The sequence below is a fragment of the Antennarius striatus genome, chromosome 7 (assembly GCF_040054535.1).
Source record: "Antennarius striatus isolate MH-2024 chromosome 7, ASM4005453v1, whole genome shotgun sequence".
Classification (NCBI taxonomy): Eukaryota; Metazoa; Chordata; class Actinopteri; order Lophiiformes; family Antennariidae; genus Antennarius; species Antennarius striatus.
Genome location: NC_090782.1, coordinates 11,507,469 through 11,526,334, shown reverse-complemented (window position 1 = coordinate 11,526,334; position 18,866 = coordinate 11,507,469). Strand labels below are relative to the sequence as shown.

The 18,866-nt window shown below is 40.6% G+C and overlaps 1 protein-coding gene across 3 annotated transcripts in view; it reads right to left on the bottom strand.

Moving 5' to 3' along the window:
- cyfip1 (cytoplasmic FMR1 interacting protein 1) overlaps positions 1–18,810 on the bottom strand; it is a 32,079-nt gene extending 13,269 nt beyond the window's left edge. The window contains exons 1-18 of one of the 3 annotated variants that reach the window (XM_068318738.1): positions 18,609–18,810; positions 10,654–10,774; positions 9,709–9,798; positions 9,205–9,282; positions 8,812–8,913; positions 8,553–8,734; positions 7,788–7,884; positions 7,399–7,527; positions 7,166–7,270; positions 6,126–6,217; positions 5,131–5,248; positions 4,219–4,341; positions 3,181–3,306; positions 2,940–3,106; positions 2,437–2,584; positions 1,222–1,375; positions 973–1,129; positions 125–221 (exon numbers count right to left, since the gene is read on the bottom strand). In XM_068318738.1, coding sequence (XP_068174839.1) covers positions 125–221; positions 973–1,129; positions 1,222–1,375; positions 2,437–2,584; positions 2,940–3,106; positions 3,181–3,306; positions 4,219–4,341; positions 5,131–5,248; positions 6,126–6,217; positions 7,166–7,270; positions 7,399–7,527; positions 7,788–7,884; positions 8,553–8,734; positions 8,812–8,913; positions 9,205–9,282; positions 9,709–9,798; positions 10,654–10,770 — 2,082 coding nt within the window. In that variant the 5' untranslated portion in view covers positions 10,771–10,774; positions 18,609–18,810. Of the gene's footprint in view, positions 1–124; positions 222–972; positions 1,130–1,221; positions 1,376–2,436; positions 2,585–2,939; positions 3,107–3,180; positions 3,307–4,218; positions 4,342–5,130; positions 5,249–6,125; positions 6,218–7,165; positions 7,271–7,398; positions 7,528–7,787; positions 7,885–8,552; positions 8,735–8,811; positions 8,914–9,204; positions 9,283–9,708; positions 9,799–10,653; positions 10,775–18,434; positions 18,459–18,553; positions 18,578–18,608 lie in introns of those variants that run through there. The other 2 variants (XM_068318739.1, XM_068318740.1) reach the window with 2 other exon arrangements.
- Positions 18,811–18,866: the final 56 nt, after the last annotated feature.

Sequence of the window (18,866 nt, the reverse complement as noted above, 5' to 3'; positions counted from 1 at the left end):
ATTGTATCACAATGGTGCATAAACCGGTTCCAAGTGGAGAATAAATGCATGGAAATTGTGTAGGAAGTTGAGAGTCTCTGTTGTTGCTCCAATTATCTAGTAAATAAAATAAATGTTTCATTACCTCAGCTTCTATCTCATCATAAAGGAACTGCTTCTTGAATTTGGTCAGGGCGTAGTTTGCGCTGTCATTGTACAAATCCAGGGGGTACAGCACGTATCTGAAGAAATAAAAAAAGACATTTTAATTCAAACATAACTTTATGTTAAACATTACAGACTGTATCAACTACAGCCTTGGCGTAGCGGTAAAACTGGAAAAGTAGTTAACCAACAACTCAGTAAATGTTTGGGAGGTGAATTTGATACTTTCAACAATAAACATTTATTTTGTTAAAATGCAGATTTTCAGCATTTTTGCTCAAACAGTTAATGAATTCCATCCCTGTCAATCCGTGCCAGCTGACATGCTTACATGATTATGTAAAACCTGCTACATATCAATGTAATCCTGCAGCAAAGATTTAACAGAGACACAAAAACATTTAGGCTTAATCTCTATTTTTAGGATTCTACACAGGGTCATTTTTTATACACATTCAACAGAAGAGGCAGTCATTAAGGTTGTTTTTCGCCTCTAGCTGGTTGTCTCGTCAACACAAAGCACAGAATAACTTGGGAAAAGTCATATACAGAATTGACGTCTCAGTGCTTTAAGACAATAAAACACTCGTCTTTGCCGTCAGGGGAAACATGATTTTTTTAAAACCCATAGTTGCTGCTTTTATGTTCAAACCTGTCATTATTCCAAAATTAACTTCTCAACTCCTCTAAAATATGAAGGCATTTGTATTCTCAAAAACAAACTTGAAAAACCTGAAATGTTTCCAGATAAAAAACATTGAAGAGAAACGTTTAAAGTGACTGTTTCACTGCGAGATAAAGCAAACAGATGCACATTGCTGTCCCTACTCCATCATGGAGGCTTCCTTTGTCTCCAGGATGTGGTCGGTCAGGATCCAGGGCATGGACATCTCGATGGGGAACTGGATCCTGCGGCCCATCGTGAGCTCCAGGAAGAACTCCCTGAACCAGAGCTGGGACAGGTCACAGCACTGCTGCAAGGTCTCTGAAGAGAAAGACAGGTTCAATGAGAGACGTCTAAGGGCCGTTTTAAGGGCCATGGAGCGTTATGGGATCAAATTGCCCCGTCTGTCTCACCACTGAAGTTCAACAGATGAGTATAGAAGAAGGATTCACGGTGAAACTTCTCGATGTCCAGGATGGTGGGGCCCTCCAGACTGCTGCGCAGAGTCTTCTTGGAGCCACTTTTGTCTGCAATGAGAGACTCCAGCATCGTCCTCACCATGTAGAGCTGCACAGACAGGGAGGTCCCAGTTACATAAAAGCTTTTTGAGGAAAGGAACAGAGAGGACTGGTTCTAGTGGGACAGACAGGAGGAGAGGACTGGTTTTAGTGCACTGACATGGTAAACCTGAGATGTTCAATTGAGAGACAAATGAGAATATTGTGACAGAAGATCCATGTATTGACATTCAGACACGGGAGACATCCACTGAGTTGCCTAGTTACAGAATAGCATGCGTGTGTGTGAGCGCATGTGTGTGATGTGGTGTGCAAAAACTGCAGCAGTGTTTGCAGCATGGCGACATTTCATTCACTTCAGCTTCTTCTTTTCAAACCCCCCACAGCTTTGGCCGGTTCCTCTTATTCACGGTCATTTTCATTGTCCTAGTTTAATCTTGTTTTCCGCTTTATTGCAGAGGACGATGGTGCTAATTTATATTACGCTGTGAGTTTATTTTTTCCTTTGGACATTTGTGGTCTTTCCACAACAGCAGGGAATCTAGAGTTCTTTTTAATTATCGACTAAAACACTCAGGAGTTCACCTCACGCTCTCAGACCATCCTCAATCCATCTCAAACACTCGCTACTTAAAATAGTTGCGGTAAAAGCTTTTGAATCTGGGCGGATAAACACAGAAGGCGATTCTTTTACTGACCTTATGGTCCTGCACCTGGAAAACAGATTAATTCTTGGAATTGACCTCTAAGCTGATAAATCTGCCTGGTTTATGCAACATAAGGGACACCAATGTCAAATGAAACTGAAAACCAATCCAACACTTAACCGACCAGTACTGACTCAGTGGTGATGTGCATGAATCTAAATGAGGTAATACTAACTAATGCGAATCAGACATAATGTAAGGACAAACCAGAACATGCTACAGGGCAGAGGAACCCCGCATAAAATCTCCTCAGCTCTTATCTCTCTGATCCAGGACTGATTCAACTGTGACGTGTGGAGTTCAGACCTGCTGATGCTAGAGTGCTGCATTAGCCTGATTAACATGAACCTCAGTCAGTGCTAGATCTGCGAGGCACAGGAACATTTAAAGCAAGGTGCACAACCTGAGTGCTGGAGGGCCCCACAGCGCGACGTGGAACCTTGATGTCAAATCCACCCTTGGGATCTTTCTCTCCACGGAGGGCGGGATCGTTGTGTGGCTCCCGGCCCGTCTCCCAATCGCACACAGTCTTCCGAATGGCCTGGAGGACGCTGTAGTGAGAGTGAAATCCAACGAATACAATGAGTTTTCTATCAAACTCTGGGCTAAGAAGCACCAGCAGTCAGGCACACATAACTGGTGCGTATAGCTTCCACTGGGAGTTATGTTATAATACAAGAAGTAATCAAAATAATGGTACGAAAGATTAAAATATTAAATGAATATGTTCATTCATCACTACTACTCTTTTCACCTAATATTTAGTTATTAGATCCATGGTTATTCCAAAGCTGTGGTTTTTCTAAGCATATCCCAAAATTAAATGTAATAGTAATTAACAAAATTGTTCGACTATGGATTTGTCGCCGTCTTTTTCTAAACTGTGATTACTGCGGTCACGCCAACCTCTGGATGACGTTTTTCTTCTTCTTGATGGCCTGTCTCAGGGGGTCACGCAGAGACACTTGAGCAAAGTCCTGCAGAGCGGAGTAGATGGTGTGGCGGATGGCGTGATTGAACACACTCTCCATGCGTCCCATCAGCACCTGCAGTCCCTTTATCATCGCCATCACCTGCCAAAAGCACAGCATTTAGCTGGTAACCGGGCTGATAGCAGATGTGTGTGTGGGATGAAGTCACAACTGACCTCGACGAGAGCAAACTTCTCCTCACTGGTGTAGTTGTATCTGGTGGCTCTTTCATACTCCTCGGCGTTGTCAGGACACTCTTTGTTGGAGTACTTGTCAGTTGGATGAACCAGTTTCCAGGAGTACTGAGAGGAAAGTTCATAAAAGATGTGACCGGAGAACAAAGTCAGAGTTATGTCTATTAATGTATTATCCTTTGTTTTAATGTATTATTCACTGTGCAAGCATTTTTCATCAAAGGAATAACAGATTATACAGAACAGAGGCTCACAAAAAAATCATCATCAGAAAAATATCAATTACTTTACTGAACAACTATAATACAAACATATATTTGCATAAATATATATTAAGTGTCGACAAAAAAAAGTAGTTGTACAATTTCAAATGCAAGTTCAATTAAATTCAAAACAAATAAACACAGAAAATGTTGCTTTTTACTGAACATTAATTAGCAGATAATAAGACCAGAAGCTCTCAGTGAACATATACCTAAGAGTTTCCAGGCTGTTTCAGTATGCAATACTGTAACCATGGTGATGTCACTGTGTTGACTGTGTTTGGCTCTATGTATTGTGTACTAATTACTTTGTCATGCATCAGTCACATTTCACATCCACTGTCTCAACATTTAATCATCTCTTTCCTGAGGCAGATCCATCCTTACAAAAAAATAAATAGAAGAGGGAAAAATGTTTTTTAACACAAAACGAAAATAAGATGGATAAAATAGACGCGGGATGACCAAGCAAAAATCGGTATGAATCAAATAACATTAACCTTTCCCTTAAATTGTTTTTCATATCCCTTTTGGCGGGGCAAAAAAATCTGAACTCTGCATCCAGATACAGATCTGCTTTCAAAATGTAAGCAACACTTCCGTGACTTTCAATCACTGCTTCCAAAACACTTTATATTGATTCATTAATACCTTCCTGTCACAAAAAGACAAGGGTGGACGATGACTTTATCCAATTCTGTAAAAAAATCATCAATACAGTATAAAGTAAAAATCTGCTCAATTTGAGCTTCCTCACCACTTCCATGACATGAGCACTCCACTGGGAGAGCAGCTGCATGCCCTGCAGCGCCAAGTCGAACAGCTTCCTGTACTCAGCATCCGTCTTTCTAGCCTCCTGACGGCCTGATCCGGTCACAACCTACACACACACACGCACACACACACACACACACACACACACACACACACACACAGGTGAACATTCATCAAACTGAACACTACATGCTCACCTGTACCGGCCTACTTAAATCCAAATCAAAAGCAAAGCGTGACATCATTGAGATGTCCATTCAGTCAGTCAGTTAACTTTTTTGTGAAACCCATTGTCATCTGTTAAAAAGCTACTTCCTTCAGTGCTGAGAATACAAATGCCCTCACATATTAGATGGTCTATCTGTGGTGAGGTTCATGGCGGCGAGGTACTGACGTTAAAGTCAGTTTTACGAGCCAGACAGAGTGGCGTATTTGTCATTAAATGAACAGCCTTACATTAAAAACTGGATAAAAAATATTTGCAATGCAAAGTGCAGCAGCAGCTGAGCCTCACCTCAGGTTGAACTACTGATCGAAAAAAGATTTAATTAATAAAAGACCAACATTGGAGCTTAAAGATCATAACCTTAAACTTGTTCTTTTCAAAGCAAGTGGTACACTTACTGTATAATGACTTTTTACCAGTATTTCATGTCAGGCTGCTCATGAAATGTAAGTACGCCACTCTATTTGGCTCGTAAAAATGACGTCAACATCAGTGCCTCACCGCCATGAACCTCACCGCAAACCATTGCCTACCTGTGACGATAATATCTGAGTCAAAGACTGGCAGGAGATGAATTTAATGTCTAAAGGTATGAAGCAATAGTGTGTATGCGCCGTATATTGCCACTCTTCAATCTGACACACTATCCCAGTGGAATGCCACACTAACCTCACTGTTGCTGTAACGAGCCAGCTCAGAGATGAAGCGCATGTGATCCTCACGGATCTGAATCATCTGCTCACAGATGTTGTACTGGGGGCTGCTGGATATAGATGTGCAGGTCCACCTGTGGGGTGACAGGAAGGCGTTCTTATTAAGAACAAAGACAGGCCAACACTGAAAACCACAAAAGAAAATGAAGAAGCCCACAGTATAAAGTAAATGCAATATGGCCTTGTGTAAAACATACCAGATTAAATGATTAAATAATAACAATACAAATACTATGGACAAATTTATTCTTTCTATTACCTTTTTCAGCTAAAACCTAACATAAATGTGTGAACACAGTCAAAAATGGTTTTGAGGATATGACCATTTCCATTATGATGCTAACATGTACATCACACTAAACCAAAGTATTAGATGAATTATAGTTTCATCCTGATGATGGCACACAGAATGTGACGCTGTCATCACTCATTCTGAAGTTGTGTCAGTCATTTGATGGAAAACCAAAGTTATCCTGGTTTAAATCAACTGACGGATGAACAAACAAACACTGCTCTCCATTGAAAGATGTCACTACAAACTACTGTTCTCCTCAGTATGTTGTCAGAGAGATCCGGGAAGCTGGGTGTTTAGACAGTTTTCAGTTGGGTTTATTAGCAATAAATACGAAAAATGGAGGTCCCATCTCTAAAATTTAGCAGTATAATAATAATTACAATCCTACTCTAAACTCATACCTGTAGTTCAGAGCTACTCTCCATTCTTCATACAGACATACTATTCCAGCATAAAGAAACAGTTCATTGATAAATTGAGCTTTACCTGTATTACAGCTGCAGACAAGCTTTCAGACATTTAATAAAGAGCTTAATGTTCATCTTTACATTTCACGCTGACACATTCCATATTGTCTCGATCACTTGTTTTACAGGATGATTTGTTTTTCCCGGCCCTAACTCAGACTGATCATATGGAAGAACGGTTCATTTGACCTGGATTTGTTCTCTTCAAAGTGAGCGCTGGTCTTGATGTACCGGGACAACTCGATCTGCATGTCACCAAACAGCGGAACCACCTGGAGTTGCTGGAATCACACAGAACACAGTTTGCATATTCCACACCATATTAAACAGAGGAAGTGCTGGAGAATATGAAATGGAAAAGAGGGTGATAAACAAAATAGTCTCCAGCTGTTGAAGGGGAAAATGTCCAAATAGTTTAATTTGTGAATAAACTAAAATGAAAGTCCTGACATTATTTTGTCTTTTGAAATTTTAGTCACTTCAAAGGAAAACAAAACAAGTGTTTTTTGGTAAAACTGAAATCAAATGTATTGATTCCACATAGGCTTTTTCATAATTTCCTCAGATTTCATTATTAAAATGAGTCAGTGAGTCAATCAATCAGTGATGAAACCAAGTAGAAAAAGTTCACTGATTTGAGGTGTTTATTATTTAAAAGGAAGTTGCATACATTCAGCTGTTGTCAGTTACTGTGAAGATGGAAGATGGTTTCTTTATCTGGTGCAATCATTGCAAAAAAATCTGTTATGAGAATGATTAAGCTGGATGCACAGCTTGGATATGTTGTTCTAACAAAGTTGATACAATATCTCAAAAGCCATTCTGACCTAAAGGAGGATGTCCAGAGTAATTCCAAACGTCTGGGAGTCACTCACTGGATGAGGTTCATTTGTCTCGTTTTATAACATGTGGTTGTGTGAGGATGTAAAGAGGATGTTGTGTGAAGCTTGACTTATCCAGAATGTCTTCCACCTAATTGTGTAAGACTAAAACTGATTAACTTCACTGATTTATACAAATTTATTTTGAAGAAACCTAAAAGAAATCATAAGATAAATATAATACAGCATTTCAACAGAATAAAAAAAACATTTACAATCAAGGAGACCTCTTTACATGGAACCTGGTTGGATGAGTATAAAAATTAAACCAAAACTGGGGGTGAGCAAAATACAACCCAACAAAATAAGAGCCTACATTTTCTTTGTGGATATACAGTACATCCATACCTTAAAAAACTTGTCGATCCTGGACAGGTTGATTCTCTTCTTTGCATCTAATTTGTAGATGTTACTGCTGTTCCCATCCATGAGGTACAAACCAAACCCCATCACCTAAGAGGTAGACAAATAAAACGTGAAAAGTAATTCCAACAATGCTCCAGGAATGATTTAAAAGTGAATGGGAATGCAGGGGCATTCCCAATCCAAGTTTCTTCCTGCAGATTCAGGATTTCACCTACTTTGAGCAGCATGTGTTTCTCACTAGGGGTGAGATACATCTTGTTCTCGTAGTAATCGACACATAGGTTGACAATGTCAGCCAGCAGCTCCTCGTATCCATTAATCACTTCCAGTTGCTGCTGCAAAGACTGCCAAAGAGCACAGAAGAGATGATGGGATGTTAAATTATAATGCTTTATTCATTTCGATATTCTGAATTCTCCTGACATTTATCAAGGCATGTAAAAAACATTCTCAGGAAACCTTTTGAAATCACTTTTGTAAATTGAAATGTCAGCTGCTGTTTGTGTTCTTAATCAATGTCCATAAATCAGAATAAACACAACTAAATTATAGTCATTACATCATAATCATACTGACTGAACATCATTAAGCCCATTGGACTGACCTGAGTGATTTTATTGTGGTTTGCCAGGAACATGGATAAAGTCTGAGACTCCTGGATGGATGATGGCTCAGACATTTTTCTCAGGAACTGTGCAGCTCTGGGAAAAACAAAACCATTTTTACTAACTGTGGGCTGCATTGACACCCAGACAGGATGCCCATATAATGTTGTGAGACTTACACTTTCACTTACAAAATCACAGGAAAAAGTTCTGTTTAGAACCAAAGTAACATGGATTGTAAGGTTTCATTATATCAGTCAAAATGCATATTGAATAGCAATAGATAATATATATGGTCTAATACAAGATAATAAGAATCTAATAGATAATAATTTAAATCTAAGATGTGAAGCCAAATCTCATTGTACCATGTACAGAAGAAAAAGAATGAGAACAAGAACAAAAACAAGAAGAAGAAAAGGAAAGATGCAGGAGCAGGAAACTTTTTGATAATGATTTATATCCCAAAGTTTTTTCTGTACATCTAGAAAAATTATTAAATTACAAAAACAGGATGACTTGCTAATAATGTGTGGCGCGTGTCCCTTTGTCCTTACAGTAATACATGAGACAAATAAACTATGAAAGTCACTCTCTAGCCATTCATGTAGAGACAATCTGAGCATTCATCAAACCAGCCAGAGAGACTGGTCAACTAAATCCTGAGGTGTGATGTTGGGTTGAGAGAAGATTGGTTTTCATGGCTGCTGAGTCATGCTGCCATCTAGTGGTTGTGTGTCAGCATGACTAATGTTCCTGGGTACCGTTTGTAAGCAGAGTGGTCGTTCTTGACGCTGCATTTCATGTTCTTCAGCTCGTCCAGCACGGCGAACATGTTGATGAACTTCCCCAGGGTCAGCAGGTACGCCTCGGACACAAAGTCCTTCCTGCGCTCGGTGTGACACAGGCGCCGCACTTCTCCACAGAAGCGGTCGATGGCTGTTCGCTGCAGGACAGAAGGGTTAGGTTTAGAAAACATCCAACATGTAGCAGACAGTGAAGGAAAGTCGCTGCTGGAAGTACCTGAAAGTACATGAAGTTCATCAGCTTGGTGACCTCAGGCTCCAGGACCTCCACCGTCTTCTCGTAAATCTCCACTCTGTTTGGCTGTTCGTTGCACTTCACCTGAGACACAGGGACAAGCAATCGTAAAAAATTAGAACCTCCCGAGGCATTTGTTCACAGTGCTATTATCATATGAGACCAGGACTGAAACATTCATTTCAATGTTGATTTAAATGGAAATTAATCTTTATTTTCCTTTCTTTTGGTCTTAACTAGTCCAAATGTAAAAGAAAAAAAAATATTCAATTTACAGCGATACTAATCATGACCTGCACACCCTCAGATTTAACAGGCTGACGCTACTAATATTGATTGGGTGTAGCATAGGCATAGTGTTAGTACCGAGGTTACCTGAGGTATTGCACGTGAGCAGCTCCTCCAGGTGTAGAGCATGATGGCGTACTCCTGCCCCTCCTCCAGCATCTCGTTCTAATTCAACAAACAGAACAACTCATTCATATTGACGACTGAAAATCACCAAAGAGGAATCAGACTTCTTTGTTGAATAGCATGACCAAAGACAAACGACATGGTCTTTGTTGTGGTCTTCGTGAGGACATGAAGACCACATTGAGTGTTTCCTAAGTGGATGGCAGTGAGTGGATCAGCCTGCCTTTGTACAAAGTCCTGTTTTTATTCAGATCCAGAGCTTTGATCCCTCGCTAATTAAACATAAAGCCCTCCTCTTCCTGTGAGGAGATGCCAACAGGCCGTGTATTTCTGGGCCTGGACTCTACGAGCAAACAATACCAGACTCTGATGGGACTGACGGGGTCCAAAACATTACTGAGATGAAAGAATGACATGAATCAGTGCTTATGATGCTTCCACAGATGAGTGGCCCTGCTGCCGTACCATGCTGGAGTGGACGGTGGCCTGCTCGATGTATCTGGCGATGCCGGTGACAAACGCATTTCGGTCCTCAAAGTTGGTGTTGAAGTTTGGCTGTGGATCATGGGAAATCATGATTAGAAACAAATCAAACTTGTCGACGTGTTAGACACCTGACATATTCCACACTGCTGTTGAATGTTCCTCAAGAAAAGGATACATCCAATCAGATCAAGCTACAGAGTTAGACACCTGACATATTCCACACTGCTGTTGAATGTTCCTCAAGAAAAGGATACATCCAATCAGATCAAGCTACAGATTTGAAGTTATAATGGTGCATTCTTGAGCTGGTTACTGAACGTATGCTGATAACTGCTGATCGACACGCTGCCTTTTGTAACATGAAACAAGATCATATCTCTGTCTGTATATAACAAATGGTTTATTTACATTAAGTGAACGGAGTATGAAGAAATGCTGCCTAAAAATATTTGAATAAATAAATTTAACAGGGAATTACTGATGGCTCCAAACTGCCTCAACTAGCTTATCTATTTTCTATACTCGAGGCCTTTCCAGGAAACATGGATGTCATAGATATATTTTTAATTGATGCAGGTGACAGCTCGGGGATTGTTTGGATTTCTTTTCATGTTCTTTCCCCAAATATACAATTTACTATTTAATTGCCACCTTTAACCTGAAAGGCAAAAGTTATGACTCCACTGTGGGTGAAACAGACACGGAGAGTTTGGTTTGAATAAAAACTCCAGCTGCTGCAGTTTTTCATAAAAAAGGGTTAACATCTTTTTTAAATATATCTTATATTTTGTGTTTCCCACAGCAGAAACAATCTAAAACAAACGTGGTCACACAAAGAAATTTGTTGACTAGCAGCCTCCAGAGCAAACCACTGATTCTCCGCCTGGACAGGTCATTATGTGTCACACAACCGTCAGCACTGACCTGATACATCACTGAGGAGGGGAGGGGCTCAATGCAGGGCTGCTGGTCCGGGAGGGGCAGCTCCTCCAGCAGGTCCACGTTGGAGAGAGCATCCTCCAACGTCACAGTGGACGTCATGTTGCTGAAAGGACAGAAACAAATACATTTATAACTTTCTTTCTGGTGCAAAAAGGACCTAGATCATTGTTTTTGAACAACGATCCAAAGGTTATTCTTGCAGGAACACTACTTCCTGCAAGAATAACCTACACATCAATAAAAGTGAGGCTGAGTCATGGCCTCTGCACTGATGATCACAAACTCAACGAATCTGGTAGCAGTTCACCGCTAATTCATTAAAATCTCTCCTCCATCTGGCCATAGGTTTTCCTGAAACAACAATTCTGAACAATTTTGGCACTTAGCATAAAGACCCTTCCAGATGTGTCTAGAACAACAAAGTTAACACAGGTTCAACAGAGTTTAATACCCAGATCTTCTGGCTTCATGTTTGTCATGTTGTACATTTTAACGTTGAGAACACGAATCAGGATGTTTAGAGGAATAACGATAATATTTTAGCATGATTCACAAAAGTCACTCGAAAAACCATGACAATAGAGATCTTCCATAATGACAGAATTAAATGTCTGCTGTGTGAATTCTACTCTACCTATGTCTCCTTAAATTATAAAAAATAAGGAAAGAACTTTGGTACCAATCAAAATTATTGACAAAAAGAAGTTTTTCTGCAAACAAAAAGAACCAAATAAAAAATTGACTGTAGTAAATAAAACAAGGCAGTCAAAGACTGCAACATCCCGCGACACCCCTGAATTCAAAATTTTACTCTGACCTACTTTCATAGGTCAGGGTCATTTATGATCCAACATGTAACTGGTGCATTCTATTTGCCACGAGGTTTCAGAGATTTGTACCTAAAAAGGTATAAAAGTGGAAAATGTGACCTTCACCTAGTTTTTTAAGGTCAAAGTTGTGATCTTTAATTTTCATCCCCTTGCCTCCCTGAATATAACGCCTTTTATTTGTCTTTCTATCTTATCTAGTTCCTGAGATATGTGCAAAAATATCTCAGGAATGAAATATCTCAGACCATAGATCAAAGCACAAGCTTTGATCTATGGTCTTACTCACACTGCCGTTCTCCCTCGTCTTTCTATCTTATCCGGTTCCTGGGTGTACAAAAGTTGAAATTTGACCTTGACATTGTTTTCTCAAGGTCAACGTTATCATCTCATTTTCATCCCCCTTGCCGCCCGAGTAATGTGCTTTTTGTTTCATCTTTCTATCTGCAACGGTTGGGAAGCTTTGGTGGACTAACAAATGGACGGACAGACGAACACAAAAACACTGACAATTACATCACCACTTTGCAGGATGTAATGACATTACACGAGAATACCGGTAGTTTAGTGTTGGATTTGTAGTTATGCAGCATGCTTTTATTTTCTCACACTGGCTGTTTGCCGTCAGTCACTCTGAACTGTGAAAACAACCTGCAGCGATCTGAGTCAACAGTCAAATAATCAGTGAATAACCCCCAAAAGCAGCTCCCAGTTTGCACAGGGACAGAGGTCACTGTACTTCATGTGAAACTACATCACAGGGAAAATGAATACCTTCATGGATCATTATAATATACAGTGATAAAGAAACGTCTACTTCTAAGGCCGTAGAAAACGTTCAGTAACATGACGGTAGTTAGCAGGCTCACTGACCTACTCCAAAACCCTCCGGCACATAAATTACTTGGATAATACCAAACGATAAATGGGAATCATCTGAGTAACTTCTAGCAAATCACATACAATTCTAAGTGGAGGTCCCTCTCCTTGCAGCAAACAGGAACATGAAGTCACTCCATAACTGATCGCTTCAGAACTTCCGCGCAGCTCTTTGCCCTCTTTGATACATGTGAAGCTGTTTTGATGCTTTAATGTCTTTAATGTTCATAGAATCAATGACTTTAAAGATAAGCAACAGTCATTCCTACCCCTCAGTTAGCTGGTCATTAATTTAAATATTTCCTTGCGAACTCACATGGTAAACTTTTGGGGTTGGGACAAATGATTTGTGCTCCTACCTGCAACCCTGGTAGAATCTTTGGTCCTAGAAAGTCTGTCATCATAATTACAGACATGGAGAGATGCTCCCTGGATATATAAATCCTGCTCTGTGACTTAACACAGTTCTGAGGGGCCAGACTTCCCATAAACATGAATTCTGTTCTTGACCACAAAATACTAATGGATAACATCAACTCAACAGCCTGCAAGTTGAAGTTCAGGTACAGGTGGGTCAAGACAATTATGTCAAACAAATGTCAAATAAAACGGCGTTTGTAGTTTTGGAGTAGCCCTGTCAAAGTCTGGTCCTGAGCCCGACTGAGAGGCTGAGGCAAAACCTGAAGGAGCAGCTCACGCTCACAAAACCTCCAATGTGGATGCTCTGAAGCAGCTCCACAAAGAACGGACAGACAGAATTCTAATTTTGTGTTTCTGGTTGGCTCTGTTTATGTAAAATTTTATTTGAAAAGACAATACAGGAAAGTAAGAGAGATGCACTAAAGTTAAAAAAAAGATTTCATAACCCTGTACCCAAGATTATGGATAAAGGCGAAGTGTCCTCTGGTTACAGATTAGCAAAAGTCATCTGAAGATAAAGATGAAATATCCCCTAAAATCCACAAACAAAATTATAAAAGTGTACCAGAATATGACAGGTCTCCAATTCTTCAGGTGAGGTAGACTATGTAGTTCCAGGAATAGGCCATGCAGAAGATGGCAAAACTTGTATTTCATCATAACAAAAGGCAAAATTTCTTACTTTGGTTCATTCAACCACAAAGAAGAGTGACCCTAGAATGCACTATATTTGTCATGTATGCTAAAAAAAACAAAGAAAAAGATGATGGGTGAACAAATGGGGCAGCATGGTGGTGCAGTGAGTAGCGCTGTCATCCCGCAGCAAGGCGATTCCGAGTTCGAGTCCCGCTCTGTGCGGAGTTTGTACAACACTGGTGTTTCACAAGCATTGTGCACTTATTGAAAATAAGTAAGGATACGTCAGTGATGGTCTGTGAACTCAATGAACTCATCACGGAGAGGTAGGGCTGTCAGGCGATTAAAAAAATTAATCTAATTACAGGATTTGTAATTAATTAATCTAATTAATCGCATTTTAATCTCATACCTGCTAAAGGCCCCCAAATAAAGAATTTGAATTCTAGGACATTACAAAATTTCAATAGAATGCACCAAGAGGAGAAAATTTGAAATCCACATTTTTATTGGTTAAGTGTGCTTTATAAATGAAATTCAAAATAAAAAAGGCCAAGCACATCAGCAAACCAATTAGGCCAGGTGCATTTCTCAAAAATGCAATACAAATACAGCTAAATAAAATAAATAAAATCAGAAATAAAATAAGGCTGAGTCTCAAATAGGCACATAAGCAGACTCTCAATCAAAATGAATACTAAAGCTGACTCAATACAGCAATTCAAAATGAATAGTATAAAATACCTCCAAATAAGGCTAAAGGGTAAGCTTAATGTTCACAACTGTGTCCTTGACATGTTTTGCATTTAAATGATACGTTGCTTTGGTGATATGAAAATTCTCTTTTACAAAAGGTACCTATAATAATAATAATAACAATAATAATAATAATGGATTAGATTTATATAGTACTTTTCTGGACACTCAAAGACGCTTTACATCGGATTCTTTATTCATTCACTTCTCATTCATACTTGGTGATGGTAAACTACGTGTGTAGCCACAGCTGCCCTGGGGCAGACTGATGGAGGCGTCTACAGCGCAGATTGGCAGCGCAGAATCACCGCGTTTATGTTGATAGTCCCGTCTGTTCTTTTTATAAATAAACTTTCCGCCCAAAGGTCAGAGTGTGCTTTGCCTCGCTCTCCCGTGTCGCGTCTATCTCTGTTGTCAGTCACCCTGCTTTTGACTAGTGGCGCAGGTAGGAAGTGACGTCACTGCAGCCTACGCGTCCCTCAATGGGCCAAATTTGCCACTCGCGATTAATTGCGTTAATTTTTATAGCGCATTAATTTGCAGCGTAATTAATTAATCTAACGCGTTAAAGTGACAGCCCTAGTTTTAAGTCTTCATTTCATTCGTTTCTTCTCATGTGCAATCATGGTCTTGCCGTGATTAAATGAACAACCTCCAGTGGTGCTACACCATTACTGTTCACCTAAACAATGAGCACAAACACAGATGAATGCAAAGCATGGACCAGTGGCTCCATCCATATCAGCAAACACCTTTAACATGGAGTTTAACTGACTTGCTCTTTTTTTAGAAGGAATAGAGACTTTTGTCAGACTAACTGCTGGGAGGGTCTTCCATTCATCACTATGAAGGACAAAAAAACATCCCAAGATGTTCCTTTAGATGTGAAGAGACTGATACACTTATAGAAACTTCGTTCAGAATCTCAAGAGTTTTGGGCAGAAATATGGAGAAAGGATTTGCAGCCCATTAGACAGTCAGAGGATAAGGCCACGCAGCAGTGAGGTTCAATAATTAATTGTGTGTTTTAGGATTACTGGGATTGTATTTGTGTGCGGGACATATTGGGTGGAGATATCCAAATACAGTAGTATTCATCTTTTTTAGAAGTAATAAGCCAGATAACTTATCTCCATGCATTTGGTGATTTGCTACTGCAGTGACTTCTGGGAAACGTGATATTCATGTCCCAACTTGGATCTTTAACCTTGAGGTTCTTTTCAACACCACACCTGGAATGTAGCTGATAGGCTTTCTTTCTGAGTGAGATAACTAGACGATGCCAGTGTGTGTCTGTTCAGTATGAAGGTCTAATGCAGGCCTGAACAAATGAACAAATCGATCTATTCTACACACATGTACAATGCATTTTGTTACCATAACTTCTTCTCCTTTCAACATTTCCCTTCAGGGGTCGCCACAACAAATCAGTAGCCTTCAGCTAACCCTGTCTTCTGCATCCTCTTCTCTCACACCAACTACCTTTATGTCCTTTTTCACTAAATCCATAAAACTCCTCTGTGTTCTTCCTTTCTTGTGGCTTCATTCATCTTGTTAGCATAGCGACATTGTCATAATGTTATGGCTCTGACATGATGAACTTGAAATGACACGATGCCCAAGTGCAGACTCAGAGCTTTAAGAGCATTATAGGATGTTTGTCCATCCTGGTGAAAGTACAGGAACAGATAGTGTCCATGCAATGTAGACGTTGAGTTGAGTGTCAGCAGTCTGATCTCTTAATCCTCATAAACTGTTATTTGATTATTAATTTCCTATAGACTTATTCGTATCAAATGCTTTTTCACTTCTATAGGGGTAAAAATAGGTATGGGAAATTGTGAAATACAGTTTTTAGATAAAAGAGGAAGTCCAAGGGGAAGCAGTAAGTACAGCAATTTTGAGAAGTTTTCCAAACTGAAGTGCAGTCAAGCCAGCATCAAACCAGAATAAAGGTCAGTTACAGAGGGAAGTCAGAGCCCAGACACAATGCATGTGATAACTATGAACATTTAAACTGAACGCAACTAAAGCAAGAGGGGATGCACACAGTTATTTGTTTCAAATACACAACTATAACAAGACCACAGCGTCTACAGACGTCTCCACTACCAGCAGGAGGTGATAGCAAAGTCACCACTGATCCTGACAGGTAACACTTCCTGCTGAAGTTGTTCACCATGTGATTGTAGGAGCTCTCTGTAATTACACTGTAAGGAGATTAAGCCAGCCTCAAGAAGGTAACCTGATGAAACACGAGGCAGTACCACACCACAACAGCAGAACGGCACCAGATATACCTCACATCAGCTTCTTGGATTTATATTCAAATCACGAAAGAGAGTTCAGGGGACAAGAAGAATAACAATAATAAACCTAGACGCATCATGTTTACATGTTAACAGTGATATCTGTATGGCCCCTGAATCCCAGCCAGGATAGCATACAGACCCAGAATGCTCCAATCAGCCAGCTGAACTCATTTAATGCCACCAATTGACTTAAAATTACAAACACCTCTTCTCACACTGTGTAATCTGGTTGTGCAGGTACAATAATAACCTGATAGTTTGTGCAGCTAATGGTAGCATAGGCTAATCAAATAGTCGTCACATTGTCATTAACTCACTGACCGTCAATGTTGTCTATAGACATCAATTCCGTTTTTCAAATTTGAGGGCAGGGAAACAGTTTGAGTTCGTCAGGAAAAAACCGGGCTTCTAATCATGGAATTTAGCATGATGACAACTGATCCAGTTACGGAACAGAGGATGGCAGATCAGAGGAAGATGGAGAAGCTGCAGCACCTAACGATTAAACAAAGTTTAGGTATGTCAATCGTCTCATCCTCAGCTGCTGATCCGCTTTGCGGGTCTGCTGGAGCCTATCCCAGCTGGTTGTGGGCGACACCCGGGGTACACCCCAGACAGACAACGAATCACACTCACACCTACGGACAACTTAGACTGTTCAATTCAGTCAAATTTGTTTTTTTGAGATGGGAGGAGGCCAGATAACCCAGAGAGAACCCACACATGGAAAATATACAACATGTGTTTGAGGGTAATCAAACACAAAACCTTCTTGCTGTCAGACCATAGCACTACACACTGTGCCACTATGCCACCCATACCAAACAGATGAGATGTTATGTTTGACACCTTTAACCGAGCTCAGCCATAGGAGCAGCTTACCCTGAAGTAGATGGGACAGCAGCAAACTACGCTCTGCAGAACATGTATCAGAAATGTTCTCTAGAACAGAGATTAAAACACTGTCATTTAATCTCAACTTTCATCATAAATCTCAACAGAAACAAAAGCATATCTTTACTTAAAAGTCAAATAGATAGATAGATAGATAGATAGATAGATAGATAGATAGATAGATAGATAGATAGATAGATAGATAGATAGATAGATAGATAGATAGATACGTTATTAATCCCGGAGGAAATGCTATATTTTATTTGAGTCATATTTTAAATATACTGTACATCTACAACACAAAAACATATCTATGGTCTCAAAACTAATATAATAAATATTTAATTTGTGACAAAAACAGGAGCAGTGGTGAATTAAAAACCACCGTTCTATTCCAGTAGCTTCACCACACTGCCTTAGAGAGTAGAATGGATACAGTAAAGGGGATTTTAATCCTCATTTGCCCTTCTAGTCTCTGAGATGCCACTCAACCACCGGAAGTAGAAACCCACACCACTTTCACCAAGATAAAAAAAACCAACTTTGATCCATCAAAGATATCCACTTTTATCTGTCCTCAACTTCCTCTGAGCAGAACAAGAAGAGCAGACAAGTTTAATGAACACTTGAAGCATCAGTTTCCACATAGTCTGTAAGCTATTTTATAAATAACACCAGATAATTCACTATGAACAAACGTGTGCAAATGCCAGAGAAGAACGTGATCCCAACCAAACAGGGACTCGGTCCTCTGGACTAAACACTCGCTGACCGCGTCTGCGTCCAAAACATTAAAATAACTTCGTCATTTTTTTAAACTAACTCCAGCTGTCAGAGCTGACTCAGAAAGAACACCACCCCAACCCCACCAGGGTGAACCCCACGTCCACTAGCCGTGTGGTGGCTGTGGAGTCTAGGGAGTGGAGCCGTCACTGTACCCTACAGTAATGGCCGGATCTCTGCTCCGAGCCGGGGCCTGAGATTAGTCACCGCCCGGGCCGGGACTACCAACAGGCCCGGCGCCCAACGAGCTGCTCACCCGCCTCGGTCCGACTAACAACACCTCCCCGTAAGACGCGACTCCTTAGCGGGTTAACTTTCACGAAAAGTCGTTGAGAAGGCGACACCCAAACATGTCTGTCAGCTTTTTCCCCCCACCGTTGGAAAGAAACAAAGTCTGGAAGCAACTTCACGTCCCGTCGGTTCTGCTCACCCGGAGTTGGTCGGTTAGCGAGGAGAAGTTCTGCCGACAGAACCCGACATGTACCGGCGGGTTGAAACCCTCTACCGACCGGGGCGTCCGGTCCTGGAAGTCTGAAGAGTTCTTTCTGCTTCGGGTCGGGACTACCAGGGGCGGGGGAGGAGAGCAGGAGTTCCTGTCCCTCAATGAGGGAAACTCAACAGGAAACTCCGCTCGGCGCTGCGCTGCCGGTGTCCTCCAGCAGGGCGGGTCAGGGAGCTGCGGGATGGG